At 42.2% G+C, this 21,478-nt stretch overlaps 1 protein-coding gene across 1 annotated transcript in view; it reads right to left on the bottom strand.

Moving 5' to 3' along the window:
• Positions 1-1,719: 1,719 nt before the first annotated feature.
• LOC149798477 (chymotrypsin-like elastase family member 3B) overlaps positions 1,720-21,478 on the bottom strand; it is a 30,713-nt gene continuing 10,954 nt past the window's right edge. Inside the window, exons 4-5 of the mRNA XM_089963678.1 lie at positions 3,728-3,885; positions 1,720-2,549 (exon numbers count right to left, since the gene is read on the bottom strand). Of these exons, the coding sequence (XP_089819804.1) occupies positions 2,355-2,549; positions 3,728-3,885 (353 nt within the window). The 3' untranslated portion in view covers positions 1,720-2,354. The remainder of the gene's footprint in view (positions 2,550-3,727; positions 3,886-21,478) is intronic.

Raw genomic sequence — 21,478 nt, 5'->3', positions numbered from 1 at the left:
TTACAACCGCTAAGGTCATGAGGTCTTTGCAAATATGGAAAACAGCGGACTCGTGCCAGCCTCACGTAGGTATTCCTTGGTTAGCTCGTTTTTTAGATCTCGGACGTGTTACAGAGTTTTTAATACTTTACTTTCAGTACTTTACATTTTTCTCGATATCTCGGAAGCCTTACGAATAGTAAGGTCACAAAATTGTGCCACTCATATTTGAGTTTTCACATTATGTATAGGACAACAGTAATCCAAAGTTACATACATATTGTGAGGGTTGGAGGGTTGGTACTTTTGTGATTTTACATCTCCTATAGGGATGAGAGAACGTAAAAGAAATAATATTAGAAAAGCAGCAAAACATTGGGTTATTTAAAAATTTCAAATCAATAAATCGCTCATATTTTGTTGCTATGTATATATATATATATATATATATATATATATATATATATATAATTTTTGTATATTTTATTCATGGCTGAAAATTGTAGTGACTATCTATAGCTGGATTTGGATGTACATGCATAGGGTTTATTTTAATATGTTACGAATGTTTTTTTCTATGGACAGGTCGTTCAGGCGATATTTTAGAAGAATAAAATTAATTCCTATTAGATGAGTTAGATAACATGAATAGGCATTTTCAAATATTATATTGATTAGTAAGAGATGTCACGTGGGGTATATTGCGTCATATAGTCGTAATAGACTCTTGAATGTGAATATAAGAAGAGAACTCAACAATAATTCCTATCGTGTCTGCAGACGTATTTTATGTTGTATTTCGATATTATTTGATATGAAAAACATTTGTCTGGATTGTTCGGTGGAAATAAAAAGTGCTTATTGGACTATACTTTATTGAACGATTTTGAATTACTTAAATGAGTTCTAGACAACGCCATTTTGATTCTTGGCTCACCAGTACATTTCCAGCTCTGAAGTTTATACTGAATATTTCATTCTTTTCGACTTTAATAGAACTTTTCAGGATTATTTTGGATTAACTTCATAATAATATATGTTCCTTTCACATTTTCATTTATAGCTTTTATAATTAAATTATTTGTTAAGTTTTACAAAACTTAATGGGTTTGCTTCTTTCTGTAGTTTATGACCATTGAGTAATAACATATTATCATCTTCTTGTGAAAGAATACGACAGCCCCAGAAGTAAACATAAAATTTTGCAACCAAAGTTAGAACAGAGTACAAGTAATAAAAACTCTGCTAGGATTTAACAGGTAAATAAATGTTACAAGGAATCAGCGCCCGTCGTGACGTTGTGGAGTGTACCATAACAGACCATGTCATGAACGTAAAATATTTGTCTACAACAAATAGATCTGAGACTCTGCATTAGAAAATTGGAAACAAAGAAAAAGGGATGACATTTTTCATTTTGTCTATACTATACATATATCGACAGAAAGGAATGGAAGAAAAATAGAAACAAAGACAGTTCGCCACAGTGTTCCTTTTTACAACTAAAATGTAACAATTACTCACGAAGGTACTGAATGATGGATTTATTTCCGTAGAACGTGTCAAGTGTTCTCTCTCTCTCTCTCTCTCTCTCTCTCACACACACACACACACAGACACACACACACACACACACTCACACACGCCAACACACACTCTTACACACACAAATAGTTCTCTCTGTACCGCATAAGACTTTAGTTTATTTAGACCTTTAGGAATATATTTATATCTCATAGACAGATTCTCTTTCTTTCAAATATGAACGATTACATGACATGTCAAAATATGCATTGCTTACATGAGGCAAAGCTCTCGATTGAGCACAAGACACTGTAAGGTACATAGTGATTAGTGTGTAACAGTCCCCAAACTAATTAAATAACACCTCAGCTGTTTAAATCAACAATCATAATATGTATGGGTGATCCATTCTAAACATTCTGATCCATATGAAGGTCTTTTGTGTCTCCTTTCATTTAACGGTGCACCTGATATATCAAAACAGTTCATTATCATTCAATTAATTATGACGAGTAAATATGGTTATAGCATATCATATGTTTAATTCTGATTTCTGGATAGGAAATGAAAGTGTGAAGTATAGACATGGCTCGAATTTGACTGAGAGTATGAATCACACATTCAAGGTTTGCACGTGTATTTAACTTGCCATGTGTTTATCTTCTCATCGGAGAAAGGTGAGTGGATCATGTCGGGTGATATACGAGTGACTTGCTTTTACAGACAAGAATATTAATAATATATGCCAAGGAAATGTTAACACTGCAGTACATATACTGTACTTTGTCTTTTATTTGTGACAATAAATTGAACGAAAACTATATCAGTTCTTTAACATAATTCGCCAAATGTTACAAATGTCCTTGTTGTTTACTTCCATTGGTGGTGTGCAAAGTAGAAAGTGTATCCTCTATCCATGTCTTAAACGCCGACACTCTCGTACAGACGGACGGTTTTCCCCGGCATGTCTTAGGTCCCCATGAAATTACACCGACTAAATGGTACTGACCTTGTATCCAGCATGACAAGGGACCGCCACTGTCACCCTAGGAAAAAGAATATATAAATAAATGATTATTATGGGAGAAGTATTCATCCTGTTAATGGTACATTTGACAACTCGACTGTGCTGATCCTCTTCTCAGCGTTCAATATGAGCAGTCATATTGGCAGGATGGTTCAGACACCATCCAATCCACACGTGAATTTTTGCGCAATCGCATCTGCAATACCTCTTCGATCCTTGTACCAGTGCGGTCAACACATCACGTACACAGATCTAAGCGATCATTTTCTTTTTCGCTCAGTGTGAATGACATTTATATATAATGCCAAATAAAGCTTTTCTAATTACAAAACATAATTTTAAAGAAGGTGCAAAAACACTTTGTATCTCCTTAAAAAAGATATGCTAATAAGTGTAGGTAACAGTACAAGATTACGTTGTTGCCGTGCTCTGAATGTGAACCTGTCTCGTTTCATCATTGATCAGTCGTTTTAGCGAATTGATCTTTGTTGCATGACATCATTGTTCATGCCAAAGTGCAATCGAGCATTTCAATGGGTTTTGAAATATTGGCAAGATTATGGATAGGTTAGCGTTCCTGAATACAAAACCCAAAGAAGCGTTTTCACATCAAATAAACAATAATGCTTGCAAACCATATTATTTTCATTCGTGAAGAAAAACAGGAAGTTAAAATAGAAATATATTTTGTTAAAATTTGTACTTTCGATCTGATTCTACTAAGCCTGTTCTCACGCATAAAACTGAAACATGTTTGGGTCACAAACTCTGTCAGAACATGTTCGTTTGGTCAGACCGCCAAAACGCGTTCCACGTCAACTGACTTATCACTAGTGTCAATCAACTATGGTTTATCAGTGATCACGTGAGCGGCTCACCAATCAAAATAATAACTGTTTGTGCCGCCTAGCGTAATTTTCTGTTTACATATTGTTTTACCCACGAAAACTATAAACAGAGCATTCTGACATCTTAATACATTTTACTATATGATATGTGAAAATTCACATCTTTATAAGTTTGTTACTTTTCCATCCGATTCCGAGCAAAGTTTAACTATTTACCAATATATGTAAATTATGTATTATGTATACAGTTTCGAAAATAAAATTAAAGATACAGGCTCCAATTATTTTGAATTGATTTTCTAATTGGCATGTGGAGTATTAGTCGATAGGTAAATTAATGATGACTTACTAGACATGCAGACGTCCGTCTGTTTGTGGCACAGAGTTGGGTTGGAACAATAATACCGTCCCATTGATCCCGCCGATTGCACTCTCTGTTGCTGATAATCGTCATCTCGGCTACCACCAGCTTAGTCGGCAAGGGCTGTTTACTTTTGCCTACTGATGCTGAATAAGGAACATGTGTACGTTGAAATATGAAACAGAGATCATTCATTGACAGCATGTCAATAAACTGACTCATAAATGATAATGAATTACTCCTGGCCAGTCCCATTTTCCTCCTATGTGTGAATGATCAAGTAATCATACAAGGACTGGGCGTGTTTCAACAGTCGTACACCTCCAGGTTGTTTTTTTTACCAAAGAATACATAATATTTTTGAGATCTATTTGACATTTCTCTTTTTTATTTTATTATTGCATCTTCAGCATGTCATTTAAGTTGCACGTTGTTCATCTGGCAAATTTATTTCCAAGAATAAAACGCCAGTTTTGCATATTTAGCTACGCACAATAAAGTTACTAAACATTTTCACAAGGTCCGCTGAGGAGAACAAAAACGCACACTGAACCAATATTTTGCATTCCTGGCATTCGATAGACTAATTCTTTCTTGCTACAATTAGGTAGATGATGCAAAAATTAGTATTTTATATCACATAGAAACAAATTACACAAAAATCTGTCTTTTGGCAGATACACATTTAACTCCATTAATTTACATCATCGGATTCATGCGATATGAAAGGGAAAAAACAATTGAATGAGAAAAAAAAAAGAGTTTTTCTGAGCAATACTACACGACGGTAGAAGTACAGTATCGCTAGCTTCATATTCGCTCACATCTTCCCAGTCGAATTCCCATACTCGTTTTAATATCTAGGATTCATTATAAAATGAACGCATTTCGCTTTTCCTGGACAACTGTAGGTAGCAAAAGTGGAATTTATCATTCACAACAAATGCCTCTTTACGATGCCAGCTCGTATCACTAGCGTAACCTTCTGACATCATTACCGACGTGCTAGGGAATTATATTAAATTACTCCTTTGAAAACAGTAAGTATTTTATTATATATTTGATAATGAATATTGACAAATATTAGTGGGAGAAAAATAATAACGCTAAGTGGCGAATCACTGTTATTACGACATTGGTGATATCACTTTTGGAACTACTTTCTTTTTCATTTTGGAAGTTTATATTTTCTTATGGCTGTTCTTAAAACCAGTATATCAATATTTAGGCCTATTTCATTTGTTTTTGTTTGTCCACCACCCACCACCCTCAGGATCACTATATATTAAAATGAGTAAGATCGTTGATCCTTTAGTATTTGCTTATGTAATTAATGAAAAGGCCCCTTTAAGAATGCATAATAATGAATTCATGACAACAAAAAGTTATCAAGTATTAATGCTTTATAACTAGTTTTCCACTTGAATCATACAAATTGTCAGTGACTGAATTGCTATTCGATCTTTTGTTTCACCTGTACAGTATCGAATACGTGTTACACTCAATGACAAATGCTACACATTTTAATAAATGCTCTAGCATACATGTCGTAATAAATTATTTAACTGTCATTATAATCATGATCATGTCTGAAAATGAGGCTTTGATGAGTGTTGATTTCAAACTGAAATTAAATTAACAACTGAAACCTGGGTACAGCGTCTGTCACCGAAATAGACTGAAAGCCTGCCAAAACAAACAATTGACATCTGAATGCAATGGAAAAAAAAATATAAATAAAAAAGATTAAACATTGAGAGTAGTTAAGGGGGATCTTATAGCGTCAATGGGAATTAGCATTACAGACCCCCTTGGGAACATATAGCGTCAAGGGAAATTTAACATGGAGAAAAATCGTGGGAACATATAGCGTCAAGGGAAATTAACATGGAGAAAAATCGTGGGACTGTTGAGCGTCAAGGGGATTTGAACATGGGAATAGGGGACTGTATAGCGTCAAAGGAATTTAAACAGGGTGGGACTGTATAGCGTCAAGGGAAATGGAACATGGGATTTTTTTTTAAAAAATAAAAAAGGGGTAGGCAATTCAAAGACTATCTCTTTTCGAGAAATATGGCTGGCCCTGAAAAGGGCCTTTGGTTTATGTTAATATGCCCTTAACATAAAGGGCATTTGCGACATCTTCTTGTCCTCAAACTTCGTCTTACAGCAGGGCCATACATCAGAGTCCTCTTGAGGCAACCTTGTCTCTCTATATAGACTCTTCTTATCCACAGGCTGCTGCTGGTCCTGTGGACAACGGTCCACTTGGATCGGACATACATGAGCATGTCCGTCCTGAACATCATTGTTGACACAAGGGTTGAAGATTCAACGTCGGTCCACATGTTGAGGCTCCGACAATAGGTGAATCAATGCAGTGAACTGCGCTTATTTATAGGGACAGAAAGGATTGAAACGGATTGAGTTCATTCACCAATCCTAACACGCGTTACAGAATTCAGTCAGCCCGCATCCAGTCCGAAGAGAGCAGTCTGTGACGTCACGTAGTCTATATAGATTCGCTAGCGCTTGTGTGCAGTCAATCTATGCGACAGTGATTCAACATGACGGAAACTCAGAAAACGATCCAATGGGGTGCACCAGCAGGGGAGACCGCCCAAGGGAACCCGGACTTACTTTCAGAAGAGGTGAATTGGGATTTTGTCGATTTTCTCTCCTCGCAAGAATTTGTTCCGGAACCTTCGTTACCTTCTTCATTACCGCAAGTGGAGAATTTTAGACAGAGACAGAAAGAAGAATTGGAGAAATTTATACAACGACAAAAGGAAGCGGAACAGGCTTTTCTCCTACAGCAACAGCAACAAGAAGAAGAGGTAAGAAAAAAACAACAGCAAGAAGAAGTAGCAGCAAAGAAACAAGAGGGTGAAAATCAAACGGTCACGGTACTGTTGGACATTTTAGCGGAGTTAAGAAGTCTGAAACAAATGTATCAGACTTCTTTATCACGACCGAAGAGAATACGACCTTCCCGAGCTAAACACGTCAACCCTGTGACTAAGCCTACCGTACCACCCTTAGTGATTTCAACCCAATCATTATCATCATCATCAACATTACGCAGTCCAGAAGTAGGCCTTGGCCGTGGCAAAGGCATAAGGCAGTTAAAGTTGATTGCTTAAACTCACCCCTACATCATAAAGAAAAAAGGCCCTTTTCAGGGCCACCCACATATCTCGAAAAGAAATACAATTTCAATTTGCCAATAACTCAAAAAAAAAAAAAAAAAAAAATAACCCACCCATTTTACCCTATAGTACGTGTCTTTGTATGAGTGCGTGAGTGTAGCTTCTTATTTTAAAATCAAAACTCAAAGACTCTTACCTTATATCATTCATTTATTCTTTTCTCCATTTTTTACAATCCAATTCACAATTCACATCATAACACTTTAATTTAAAGTTCATTGACTTCTTCTTTTTCCTTGTTTAGTCTCTCTGTTTTTTGAATTTCTTCACTGTCACACTCTTTTCCTCTTCTTCCTCCTCACTTTCTTCCCTTCTTCTTTTCTTCTCCTGTTTCTTTTTCTTCACCTGTCTGCTTTCTTCCTCTGAAGAATTCCTCTCTTCTTCTGAAGAATCCCTCTCTTCTTCTGAAGAATCCTTCTTTTCTTCTGACTCCTCTTGTTTCTTTTTTGGGCAATCTGGAGACCAATGTCCTTTTTCTTTACAATAATAACAGGTATCTTGACTTTTGTCTTTTTTAGTCCCTGTTTTTGTTCTTTTTTGACGGTCTGGACACTCTGAAGACCAATGCCCTTTCTTCTGACAGATATAGCAAGTATCTTGACTTTTATCTCTAAAGGAAGGAGAGTAGTCCGTAGGCTGCTCTGAAGAGAATTTTCTAATGACCCCTCGCAAAGCTCTGACGAAACGTTCCATCTGGTTAGTCTCTTCCATCGTTGTGCTCCGCTTGAGAGTGAAATGAATAGTGAAAGGACAAGACACACACCCTTTTATATACGCTGGTATGCTATGACTATAAAGTAGCTCATGGTGTTTGAACTTGAGTCATTTGACTTTTTGCTTTCAAGATGAAACGATCTAATTCATTCGAGAAGAAAGAAGAAGAAGAAAGAAGTAAGAGGCAGAAACGTGATCTATCGCCTCGTACCAGGGCTGAAATCTTGGCACAAATTCATGCCAGTGATTTTGAAGAGGACATGAGTGAACCAGAATCCGAACCCTCTAAACCAAGTTCACCACCCTTAGTTAACCCTGAAAAGTACTATTCCATTCGAGAGACGGAAAAGCGCTCCTCTAGAAAATTTAGAACTACGGCTTACAAATACACAGTGAAGTTTAAAGATTTCAAGGCTGAAGTGCCGTTAGAGAAAGCAGAAGTGTTTATCACCGGAGTGTGGGATTCTTTGCTCACTTCACTCAAGCAACAATGTCAACCCAAAGAAGACGATCGCTTGAGACTTTCCATACAACACGACGGTTTGAAATCCCCTGTTTGGATCGAGTTTAGCACCCCTGCAGAATTGACCGCTTCCAAAGTCATGGACAAGATTCAACACGTGCAACAATCTAATGACCAGTTTGACATCACCGATGGAAAAGCCACATTGGACATGACCCACGTCTCTCCTCCTCAAGGGACCGGACGCAAAAAGATGTTATTGGTGAACGACCTTCGCAGCATTAAGCGTAGCCTTGTCCAAATTCACAACCCTCATGACCAGATGTGTTTAGCCCGTGCCATCGTGGTGGGACGAACCTATGCCAACAAGAACGACACGGTAGAATGGAAAAGAACCTGGAAAACTATTCAACAATCCGACCGAGCCAAACAACGAAACGAAGCAGAACTCCTGTTGCAACAAGCTGGCCTGTCCAAAGACACACCCTGTGGCATTCCTGAGATGCAAAAATTGCAAGATGCCCTAGCTCCACGATACACCTTGAAAGTGCACCCTCAAGAAGTGCGAGGGCCTATGTTGTTTCGAGGGCAAGATTTTAAGGACGGAAAATACATTCATGTTTATCATCACGATGACCATTTCGATACCATTACCAGTATCACTGGATTCCTGGGATACGGTTATTACTGTGAGAAATGTGACCATGGTTATAATAATCGAGAGCAACACAAGCATTGTGGATGGAAATGCTCAGGATGTTTGGCCGCTTAACCCTGTCTGAGCGAAGAACCAGTGCCTTGTTCAACTTGTCTGCGTACGTTTGTCAGCCCTACCTGTTACCAACAACATCTGAAAACGCAAGGTTCACAGAAGAAATGTGCTTGTCAACTCCTGAGATTGTGCCCTACGTGTGAACAAGTCATACGTACCAATAATACCAAGGCACACGTATGTTCAGGAAAGAAAAAATGTCACATTTGTCACCACATCGTGGACTTGGAACACGAATGTTACGTGCAAAAATACCAACCCCCACCAGAGAAAGAGGACGGTCACAAGAAGAAAGGCAATTTCATCTTTTTCGATTTCGAATGCATGCAAGAGACTGGCATTCACATTCCTAATTTCTGCGTGGCTCATCGAGCGTGCGAGAAGTGCATTCAAGAACCTATCTTCAGTCATTGCCCTCACTGCAGCAAGATTCCTGGAGGGCGTGAAAAAATATTTCGGGGACCAAACACGTTAGCCGATTTTGCCCAATGGGTCTTAGACCCCGTCGACAAGACGTGGAGCCAAGAGGACATCGAACTTTACGGAGATTGTCATCGCCATGCCACGGTGATGGCTCACAATTTCTCCGGATACGATGGACAGTTTCTTTTGAGGTACTATGCGGAACAAGGCACCGAACGTCCTAAAGTGACTTTGAACGGAGCCAAAATCATTTTCATGCAAGTGGGACAAGTACAGTTTAAAGATTCGATGAGCTATTTGGCCATGCCTTTGAGTCGAATGCCTAAAACGTTTGGAATGACAGAAATGGCTAAAGGGTACTTTCCACACTTTTTCAATACGGAAGCCAATCAACACGCCGTTCTACCCCATTTGCCCGAGGCTCACTATTACGACCCCGACAACATGCGTACCGAACAACGAGAAGCTTTCTACGCTTGGTACCAGGCTCACGCTTTGGACCCTTTCGACTTTCAGGAAGAAATGTTAAAGTATTGTCGTTCCGACGTGGACATTTTACGGCGTTGCTGTGGAAAATTTCGAGAACTGTTCATGGAACACGGAGGGGTCGATCCTTTGAAAGAAGCTTGCACCATTGCCAAAGCGTGTTCCTTAGTGTATCGACAACGATTCATGCCTGAAAACACCGTGGCTGTCATCAGTCCTCAAACGACCCACTTTGTCAAGCGTCAATACTCGGTCAAAGCCCTACGCTGGTTACATTACTTGTGCGACAAGGAAGACAAGTGGATTCAGCATGCTCGCAACGGAGGGGGTGAAAAGACCATCGGAACGTATTCGGTCGATGGCTGGGACTTAGAAAACCCCAAGATCGTGTACAAGTTTAACGGTTGCTTATTTCACGGATGTCCCGTTTGTTACCCTGACCGTGGCACTAAAAATCAGTTTTTACAACGAACCATGGAAGACTTGTACCAGGACACTTGTCAGCGACGCCTAAAGTTAGAACAGCAAGGATACCAAGTGGTGGAAATGTGGGAACACGAGTACGATCACCGTTTGAAAACCGATCCCGAGTTTAAACGCCTCGTGGAAAGTTACCAGTTCATGGACCCGCTGAACCCGAGGGATAGTTTGTACGGAGGAAGGACCAATGCCACCTGTTTGCTGTACCAAGCCGACGAAGAGAAAGGAGAAGAAATCAAATACTTGGACGTGTGTTCGCTGTATCCCTACGTGTGCAAATATTGTCGCTTTCCTGTAGGGCACCCGCAATTGCTGACAGAACACATCGACCTGGTCAACATTCGACAATACGAAGGCTTGATCAAGTGTAAAGTTTTGCCTCCCACGAACCTATACCATCCCGTCTTACCTTACCATTGTCAAGGCAAATTGATGTTTCCATTGTGCCGTACTTGTGCCGAAACGTGCAACCAAGACCAACCTTGCCATCACAGCCAGGAAGAACGGGCCTTGACGGGAACCTGGGTCAGCGTAGAATTGTTCAAAGCTCTGGACATGGGATACCAGCTGTTAGAAGTGTACGAAATTTGCCACTTTCCCAAGACACAACAATACCACAAGGGTGACCCTACTCAGAAAGGCATTTTCGCAGACTACGTGGATGCCTTTTTGAAACTGAAACAAGAAGCCAGCGGCTATCCTTCCTGGTGTCACACTCCCGAAGACCAAATACAATTCAAAGAGAAATACTACGAACAAGAAGGCATCACTTTAGACCACATCGAGAAAAACGAAGGCAGGCGATCGTTTGCCAAAGTGATGTTAAATTGCTTGTGGGGTAAAATGGCACAACGACCGTGTTTACCCAAGACGGAATATTTGACAGAACCTTCCCGCTACTTCCAGATGATTCACGACAAAACCAAATTCATGAAACACGTGGACGTCGTTCGCGAGGATTTGATCTTAGTCAATTACGAAGAAGATCTGGACTTTGTACAAGACGACCCCTTTGGAAATGTCATCATTGCGGCTTACGTGACAGCCCATGCTCGCTTAAAATTGTACGAAGCTTTAGAACTGTTAGAAGAACGCGTCCTGTACTTTGACACGGACAGTTGCATTTACATCCATCACCCGATTCAACATCACCCTGACATCGAAGGAGACCGTTTAGGAGCCTGGACAGACGAGCATCCCGACGACAAGATTCTAAGTTTCGTCAGTGGCGGTCCCAAAAATTACGGCTACGAATACCGGGACAAACAAGGAGAAGTGCACACGACGTGCAAAGTGAAAGGACTGACTCTGAATCATCGTACCAGTCGAGTGGTCAACTTTGGGGTATTGAAAGAAGCCTTGCAATCGGAAGAGGATGGAAACTTTAAAGTGACCACCTATCAACCGAACAAGATTGTACGTTTACCCACTCACCACATCGTCAGTCGACCCTTGGAAAAAGTCTATCAAATCGTGTACCAGAAGCGAGTGCGACTTCCCAATCACTTTACGTTACCGTACGGTCACGTCGGTATTGGTCTGTATATAAAAAGGAACCCTAGACAAGATCGATAGTTCATTGTGACTACCAAGACCGAGCAAACAAGATGAATACTTTGAAAGAGACATCGTTCCAGTTTGGGGATTGTAAAAAAGTTGTATCTTCCTCTAGTGTGACTAATATTGGATGGATAAGACCCAGGCATTGCGACGGAAAATGTCCGGAAGGAAACTGCGATTGTCCATGTGGTTACCATTGTAATTGCGTAACGGAGTTTGCAGACGAGTGCGATTGTGAGCCTTGCGATGGGACCGATGCTGTACCTTGTGACCTGAGCGATGCCGTAAAGCATCATGGGAACTTTGTTCTCACTGCCCCTGTCATGGAAAGTGATGCTGTGCGTGTCAAACCTGTGGGATGCGAAAGCGATGCTGCTCGTCCTCTTGGACATTTTACTGGGTTTCGTTTTAAAGGGGAATGTCGACCTTCACGTTTACCTCCCTACGGATGTCATCCAGCCCTGAGCAAACTCCTGCCCATTTCACTCAACCCTCATCGAAACGAACCTGTGAAAAACGAATATTCGTTTCCTGTGCGTTTGTCGGAATACTGCGACTTTGAAAATCGTCTTCAATCGTTCAAAGGAAAATGGCCTAAGTATCTGGGAGGACCGACCCCTGAAGAATTAGCCAGAGCCGGATTTTTCTACTTGGGCGAAGGAGATAAAGTCAAGTGCTTCAGTTGCAGTGTGTCACTTCACCACTGGGAACCGCAAGATTCGGCCTACGTAGAACATGCTCGATGGTCACCGAATTGTCATTACTTACCTTTAGTGGGACCGAGACATTGAAGTAACTTCTTACCATAATAATCTGTTCATGGATACTTTACAAGAGAACATTCGTGCTTTGCCTGTGGAGTTGAGAGAACGCATTTACCGAGAGCTGGTCAAAATACAAGTGAAACGTAAAGAACAATTGCATCCGATACGTCACCGGTGTTTGAACCACTGGTACCTGAAGGCTATACAAGGACTGATTCAATTGAAAGTGTTCCATCGGACAGACATTGATCAACGATCCTCTAGTTTTCAAAAGGATTGGTTTGTTATGGACGATTCTACCTACATCATTGTAAACGTACTGCATCGAATTCCAGAGGAAGAGTTAACGAATTACCAACATCTTGAACGCAATGTCAACTTAGTGAAAGAGGAAACTTCTGAACGAATTGTAATGTGTAGATTAGTGACTCAACGATTTAAATTCGACACTGAAGTGAAACCATGTTTGTGCAAAGAGTACATTTCTTGTGTCAGACCAAAGAGGATTTAGTATGACCTATTCATGGATACTTTGCTAGAGAACATTCGTGCTTTGCCTGTGGAGTTGAGAGAACGCATTTACCGAGAGCTGGTGAAAATACAAGTCAAACGTAAAGAACAATTGCATCCGTTACGTCACCAGATCTTTAACCACTGGTACCTGAATGGTTTAAGAGAACTGATTCGTCAGAAATTGTTTCAGTGGTCAGACCTTGTTCAACACTTTGAGTTAGTGAATGATCGAAATGTTCATTATTTTGGTTACTTCGAGATTCACCTACAGCAATACATTGAGGAAGACAAGTTAAAGGATTATCAACATATTTTACGTGGAATCTACTTAGAGGAAGAGGAAACTTCTAAACGAACTCTGAAGTTTCGGTTACAGTATGCAAGATTTAGATTCCCTACTGGAGAACGAAGATCTCTGGCTAGAAAGTACGTGTATTGTTTCCGAAACAAAGAGGCTATAAAAACAGGCTGCCATGCCACGACTTATGTCACATGTCATCCAACAGATTCCGTGGAAGGAACTCAATGACCATATTCAAACCGTGGATCATTACCATCGATTATTACAAGAACTGTATCCATTCAATTTGGGACGACAAGTGGTGTGTATCTTAGTGACTTGTTTTTTGGGATTTCGTTTACCAGCCGATTCTTTGTGGACTCTTTACGATCAGTACTTACCACCTCCATGGCCTTAAATGGTCACGAAAAACTCCTTTTGCTCAAAGCCTTGCGTTTTCATCTGGATACTTCTCGACCTCAACAGGAAAAAAAGATTCGTCAACTTTTAGCTACCCAAGACGTGTATGACGATGTGTGTGTAGCTTGTGACTTACATCCCCATTGGACAGATGTCCGTGCCTGGAAAGAATGGGATTTTGAGGCTTGGACCCAAGAAGTGGCCCAGTATGCACGAGAGTTGTTCAAGGAAAAAAGTTACTTTTCAACCCGTGTTAGTGACGGTGCCAGAAGAACCCGTCACCCAAGACAGGACTGTCGTGGACAGACCTGAAAGACCTTTTCGGGAGGACACTTGTGTGACTTTACCCCCTGTTGAACTAGTTAGAACATTACCCAAAACATGTGATTGTTGTACAGACACTTGTGTTTATTCCACGTTCATCGTTATCATGTGCCTCTTATTCTTGTACTTAAGCCTTTGGCTTTTATGTATTTTTGTCTTTCGTATTCATGTTTGATAAAAAACATTCAATAAACGTGTTCTGAAAAAGTATATAAACTCTTGTCTTGTTTGTTTTCGTGTCACAAGTGACATTTCTGACACCATGGCTACCTCTACTGTCTCTGCTCCCTCTTCCTCTACTGTCAAAGTCATCGACGAACACTTAGATCGTGCCAGTTGGGAGGCTTTGTATCTTCGCCATCCCTTTAACATGCTCATTGCTGGACCTAGCGGTTCAGGCAAAACCGAATTCGTCAAACGTTTGATCGAGCATAAACATCATTTGATCGATCGGCCCCCTCAACGGATCGTGTGGTGTTACAAAGAGTGGCAATCGGCGTACAGCCTTTTGCGAGAAAGTCAAGGCGATTCCATCGTGTTTGTGGAAGGCATTCCTAAAGAAGACGACGGCATCGTCTCTGACTCCCGTCTAACCCATTTGGTCATTTTCGACGACATGTTAGGAGAAGACGAAGAAGAAATTAAATTGTGGTTCACGCGCAAAGGGCATCACCGTAATGCCAGTGTCGTTTACATCACCCAAAATTTGTTTCAACAAAGTAAAGCCCATCGTACCATCAGTCTCAATGCGCATTACGTGGTCTTGTTTAAAAGCCCTCGAGATAAATCGCAAGTGCAAGTCTTAGCCAAACAGTTAGGAACGCCTTGGCTGACTCAGGCGTACGACGATGCCACTCAAACGCCACACGCCTATTTACTCGTCGATTTGAAACCTACGACTCCTGAGGATTTGCGATTTCGTACCCACTTGTTTCACCACTGGTGCCAAGACGGAGGGCCTGTCCTGTACACGTCTCCGTCCTCGACTTCATTTCACTCCCCATCAAAAAATCTATAAAAACCTCAGACCCTTTTTCGTCTGTCTCACTCTCAGTGCGAACATGACGTCCCTTCAGTCGCATCTTCCCGTCAAATTGATTCGTGCCTTGTATGGCATCAGTCGAGAAAAAGATCCACAAACACGAGCTCGTGTCTTAGAAGCTAGTCTCAAAGAAGTCTTACGATGGTTCACGGTGACGGCACGTCAATTACTCCAAGGAATCATTCAGATTCCTCATCAAACCCAACGCTTTTTCGATCGAAACAAAGTCGCTTTGGTCCAACTGGCCGATCGCCGCATCGACACTCAAACCAAAAAACAAATCATTTTGAAACCTGGAGGGAGCGGTACTCTAGGAGGGGTCATCATTCGCTCACTCTTAAGATGGGATCCTAATGCCCCCAAAGTTATCCCCAAGACAAAAGTCCAACGAAGCCCCAAGAAGAAAAAGAAAAAGACCAGGTCCCCAAGAAGAATAACTTCTCCAGTGGCGGGACCCTCCTCTTACCAGACACCACCCCGAAAAAAGAAAAGAAGCCCCCAGAAAAAGAAACAGAGAAAAAGTCCCCAGAAAAAGAAAAGTCCACAGAAGAAAACTAGTCGCAAGAGAGGCACTTCGGCCAGGACGCAACCTTACACTCGCAAACCACGACCTGCCACAGCAGTGACTGCGTCTCCGGCATCCTCACGTTCAGCCACTTCTCCGTTGATGACACTCAGAACTGAAGAGTACTTGGAGACGTTGATCACACCAAGAACATCTCCGTTGATGACCCCCAAAAGAACTTCCCCAGTGGCAGGACCCTCCAATTTAGTGGCAGTGGCTGCTGCTCACAAAGTACCTTCTCCCAAAATCAAAGTCCAAGAAAGATCGGGCATGTTACAAAGTTTACTGGATTTGTCCAAGCAAGAACTGGCTCGATTTAGTCCGTTGCGTACCCCTGCACGACGTGTCATGCCTGTCCTCAAACTGATAAAACGTAAAGACAATCAGTGGCGACGCGTTCCAGTATAAAAAGAGCCTGTGACCAAGTCGGGGTATCAGTGAACTTGTAAAAGATGTCACCTCCAAGAAGCCACAAAAGAAAGAGACAAAGGCAGACGCGTCATCCGACAAAGCGCTTAGCCAAGCATCGACATTACCCTAAGAAAAGACACAGTCGTTCCAAGAAAAAGAGGCGTCAACAAAGGGGAGGATTCCTTGGCGATTTTGGGAAAAACATTGTCACCTTTATGACAAAGCGATAGTCCCAAAAAAGATAAAAGGGTGTGCGTTAAGTCATCGACGTTAGTGTCTGTTCGGTGAATGTCCCGGAACCCACAAGCAAAAATGTCACCCTCCAGAAAACCCCAAGGAAAGAAAAGGAAAGGACTGCCACCACGTTTAGCTAAACATGGGGACCTGTTATCTGTCCTGTCCAAAGCTTCTCCACCCCTACGAAAAAAACTCATTCAAACGGCCTCCAAAGAGGTCATCGATACCGTCTGCGAATGTTGTTTGAACGTTTTGAAAGGCACGATCCCTTTGTCCAAACACCAGAAACAATGCTTAGGCAAACATCGTCACATTCTTCGCCAAATGGTTCAAAAGAAAATTCCCATTCGTCAAAAAAAGAAGATGTTGGTTCAACGTGGAGGCATTTTGCCTCTCTTGTTAGGCCCCATACTGAAAGGAGTCTTGGGAACCATGTTGGGAGGACTGATGGGAGCAAGATAAAAAGGCCTTCGAAAGTCCCAAGATCTCAGAATCGACCCCTGACAACCCCATGGAAGGACGAAAACTAGCTTTAGTGCCTTACAAACGATGGATGGAATACCATCGGTGGCAAGAACAACGCACCCCGCATTTACCTCCCAATCCCAATTTGAGCGAGATGTCCCAGTTACAACACGAATTGCAGTCCTTGATGGATCGCCAAGATTTGTCCGAAACAGAAAAATCGCAAAAGTACGGTCAACTCTTGCAACGACTGCAACTCTTTCACCAGAAAGCTTTAGACGAAACAGCTTTACCCACTCTAAAAGATTTTAAGACCTTGATGAAAAGTCCAGCACCATCATCATCATTACCACCACTACCATCCCCAAGGGTCACCAGAGATGCTACCCCACAAAGACCTGAGGAAGAAGAGATGCGCGAAGTGTTTCAAACACCGTCAGCAGCTCCCATTTCGAGTAAGATTGCAGCATCCTTATTGACCCCGTCCCCCACACCCCAACGAGAAGAAATGAAAGCTTGGGTTAAAAAGATGATGTCCACGCCTCCTTCGACAGAAGTGAAAAAGAAAGAAGGGAAACCAGAAGCGAAAAAAGAAAAGAAGACCAAAGCCATTCCATTGCCACCACCACCACCACCACTACCTTCTACTTCTACTCCCGTAGCCCATCGGACACGTAAATCCGTTTCCAAACCACCCTTTCGACCCACCCAAAGTAGCATCACCGAAGAGTGGGTGACTTATTAAAACGCCAACACAAAATAAAAAATGGAAAAAGTCTTAGCCAGCATTTACTACGATCCCTCACATCCTGCAGGTTACGCAGGAGTTCAAAAATTGTATCGTGCTGCCAAAACTCGACTGAAAAGTCTCCGTTTACCTCAAGTGCAACGATGGTTACAAGAACAAGCTACCTACACTTTACACAAACCCATTCGACGCAAGTTTGCCAGAAGTCGCACCCGAGTGGAAGGCATCGATCATCAATGGCAAGCCGATTTAGCCGATGTCTCTCATTTGGCCAGCTACAATCGTGGCTACAAATATTTGTTTTGTGTCATCGACGTCTTTTCCAAATTTGCCTGGGTCGTACCCTTGACTTCCAAATCCAGCAGCGAGTTAGTGCGAGCCCTGCAACGGGTGTTGAAACAAAGCGGTCGTCGCCCTCTTCGATGGCAAACGGACAAAGGCACCGAATTTCTGAACCAAGCTTTCCAAAAAGAATTAAAGAAACGTGACATTCATTTTTTTACCACCGAGAATCCCGAAACCAAAGCCAGCATCGTGGAACGTTTTCAACGCACTTTGAAAGAACGCATGTGGAAATATTTTACGCATCACCACACTCTGAAGTACATCGACATCTTACCGCACCTGGTGCAAGCGTACAACCAATCTTACCATCGAAGCATCGGACGTGCCCCGCAAGACGTGACTCCCGACAACGAAGTGCTGGTGTTCGAGCGCCTGTTCGGTACGTCCCCGACGAGGGCTGTCCCCAAGAAAAGTGGAGAGTTGACCGTAGGAGATTGGGTGCGCATTGGTAAAACCAAACGCACTTTCGACAAAGGTTACTTACCTAACTGGACGACCGAATTGTTTCGCGTCACTGGACGAGTACATGGCCGTCATCCTGCCGTCTATAAATTGGAAGACATGAACGGAGAAGTACTCAAAGGAACGTTTTATTTGCCCGAGTTACAACGTGTCACCAAAAAAGAAGACGACGTGTACGACATCGAAAGCATTCTCGAACGCAGAACCCGTAAAGTGGGCAAACGACGTGTCAAAGAAGTCAAAGTACGTTGGAAAGGATATCCACCCAGTTTCGATTCTTGGATCGACGCTTCGCAAGTCATCGACTATAAAAAGAAGAAGTGACCATCATGCCCTTTCACACAGCAGCAGACGCAGCTACGTCGACCAGTCCTTCTTCCCCTAGTTCTTCTGTGCAAGATTTACAAAAACAACCCTTGTGGGTGTGGTGTGGAGAACGTGTGCCTAAAACGCAAATCGTCTTTTTCTGCCAAATCTTCGTGGTGTATTGTGTCATCGGGGCAGCCATCGCCAATTTGAGTTTGCAACAAGGAGACAAACAATTGTGGACCATTTTATTGAGCAGTTGCATCGGTTACCTGCTTCCCAATCCCTCCCTGAAATTCTCCTCAAACGGGAACGTTGTGTCCAGTGTCAGTGCCAGTCACCACTCCAGCAACCACAACCAGAACCCCATTTTGGGCGGAGACACGCCTCTGACGTCCACTAACCCCTCGGAGAGCCACAGAACTCTGGAATTATGAGTCACCAAAACCAATTTTACTTAACTTTACCCAGTGACAGTTCCATGGAGGTGTTTCCCAACAACACGTTGTGCTGTTACACGGCCAAATTACCTCAAGCCATCCCCTTAGATCACGAAGCCCATTGGGAAGTGGCTTTAGTGGAAATGATTCACCCAACCCAAGTCCAAAATATCATTGCCCAGCAAAATTGGTTTAAGGTGGAAGTTCATGACAAACCATTGCAAGAGGAGTTGGATAAGACTAGTAGCACATATACCAATAAAACCTATGATGACAAACTTAAAACGTGGACCTACAACTTGTCCATTCTCCCAGGCTATTATTTCAGTGGTCATCATTTGGTCAGCGCCATAGCCTCCAGGTTTAATGGCGTGTTCCATAAAGCTTTGGGGAATGTCCAAAAAAGTGTCACCCTGGAATACCACAAAATAGCTCGTCGCTTTCTGATGAAATTTTCTGAGGGGTCCAAAAAATTCATGTCTTTCATATTTTGTCCTGAATTGTTTGACATATTGGGTGGTGACACGGAGATGAGGAAGATAGGAGAACAAAAAAAATCCCCCGAATTACCAGTCATTTATGACAACGACTCTTTTGCCAAGTATTTTCGTTTCCCGGTAGAACTGAACCAAGGACTGAATTTGATCTTCGTGTACTCCGATGTGGTGGAATACAACGTGGTGGGACACACCTCCGTGCCGTTACTGCGTGTCATTCCTTTCAAAGTGGATTCTGCCACAAACGCTGACGAGGAAGGTGGAAACACTTATCACGTCCACCGCGAATTTGTCCATCCTCACTATTTGCCTGTCAGCAAGTCGTATTTGGACACGGTCAACATTACTATAAAAGGAGATTTGGGACAAAATATTCCATTCACCAAAGGAAAAGTCACGGTGAAACTCCATTTTCGAAAACGGTTCTCTCACGACTCGTAAGTAAGTCATGTATCCAGTGTACCGAGGGGTGGCTCGACAGCGAGGACACGGTTTAGGAGACATGTTAAAATCGGCCTTTCGTTCGGTGGCCCCGGTGTTGAAACCGATGGTGACACGAGGATTGCACGCCTTGAAAGATGCGGCACTGACACAAGGCAAAGAATTTCTCCAAAATGTCATCATCGACAAACAAAACCCTAAAGAAGCCTTCATGAGGGCAGGCAAAAATGTCTTGCTGCAAACGGGAAAAGACATTTTGGGCCGACGAGAGACACCTATAAATGCCCTGCACGCTACCGAGTCAAGCATTCAGCAAGGACAAGGCAGAAAGAGACGACGAAGAAAACACCCTTTCACCAGACTTCAAGCGAGAAAGGCCAAGAAAAGAAGAACCGTTCGAGACTTAGACGTTTTCGATTATTGAGACACAAAACAAAATGATGCACCGAGAGTCTTGCGCCTGTTCCAAGACGGAACTGGATCTGTTTGCCATGCCCCCCACCATGATGACCATGCAAGAATCTCAATGGGTGGAATTTCATCCCGTCTCCTCACTGACCGATTCCGCTCCCATCGAGTTCGAAATCAAGGGACAGCCCGAAGATTACATCGATCTGAATAGCAGTTACTTGTACTTGAAAGTCCAAGTTCTAGAAAAAGATAATGGTGGAGTAGATGACGCTGACGAAATAGCTCCCGTCAACAATTTCATGCATTCCTTGTTCAGCTCAGTGGATTTGTACTTGAATAACAAACTAGTCAGCAGCAGCATGGATACATACCCTTACCGTGCCTACTTGGAAAATCTCTTGACGTACGGAACAGATGCCAAGGATAGTCATCTCAATGCCTGTGTGCTGTGGGTACCTGACGTAGCGGGCAAGTTCGACACAATAGATGGAAGCAATTCCGGCTTTGAGGCAAGAGAAGAAAAAATCTTAAACAAGAAAAGTTTAGAACTGATGGATCGTTTGCATTTGGACATGTGGTTGCAAGAGAAATATTTGCTGAACGGGGTGAATGTCCGCTTGAGACTGAATCGCAGCAGTGCCGCTTTCCATTTGCAGGCTGCTGATCCTGCTAAAGCTCCTAAAAGCATAATCCAGGAGGCCAAACTCTACGTACGACGCGTGGAAGTGTTACCCAAAGTAGGTAACGACATCAGTCAAACGTTGAGCAGAACGACCGCCAAGTATCCGATCCGACGTGTGGAAGTGAAAACCTTCACCATTTCTGCTGGACTGCAATCCATAACCGAAGATCATCTGTTTCAAGGACAGCTACCCAAGCGTTTAATCCTTAGTATGGTCTCGAATTCAGCCTTCAACGGAGCCATCAAAGAAAATCCTTTCAACTTTCAACACTTTTAAGT

This window comes from Sinohyriopsis cumingii, chromosome 6, assembly GCF_028554795.1.
Source record: "Sinohyriopsis cumingii isolate HCF-2022 chromosome 6, ASM2855479v2, whole genome shotgun sequence".
NCBI lineage: Eukaryota > Metazoa > Mollusca > Bivalvia > Unionida > Unionidae > Sinohyriopsis > Sinohyriopsis cumingii.
Note: the sequence above shows the minus strand (reverse complement) of the source record. Positions and strands in the feature narration are given on the sequence as shown.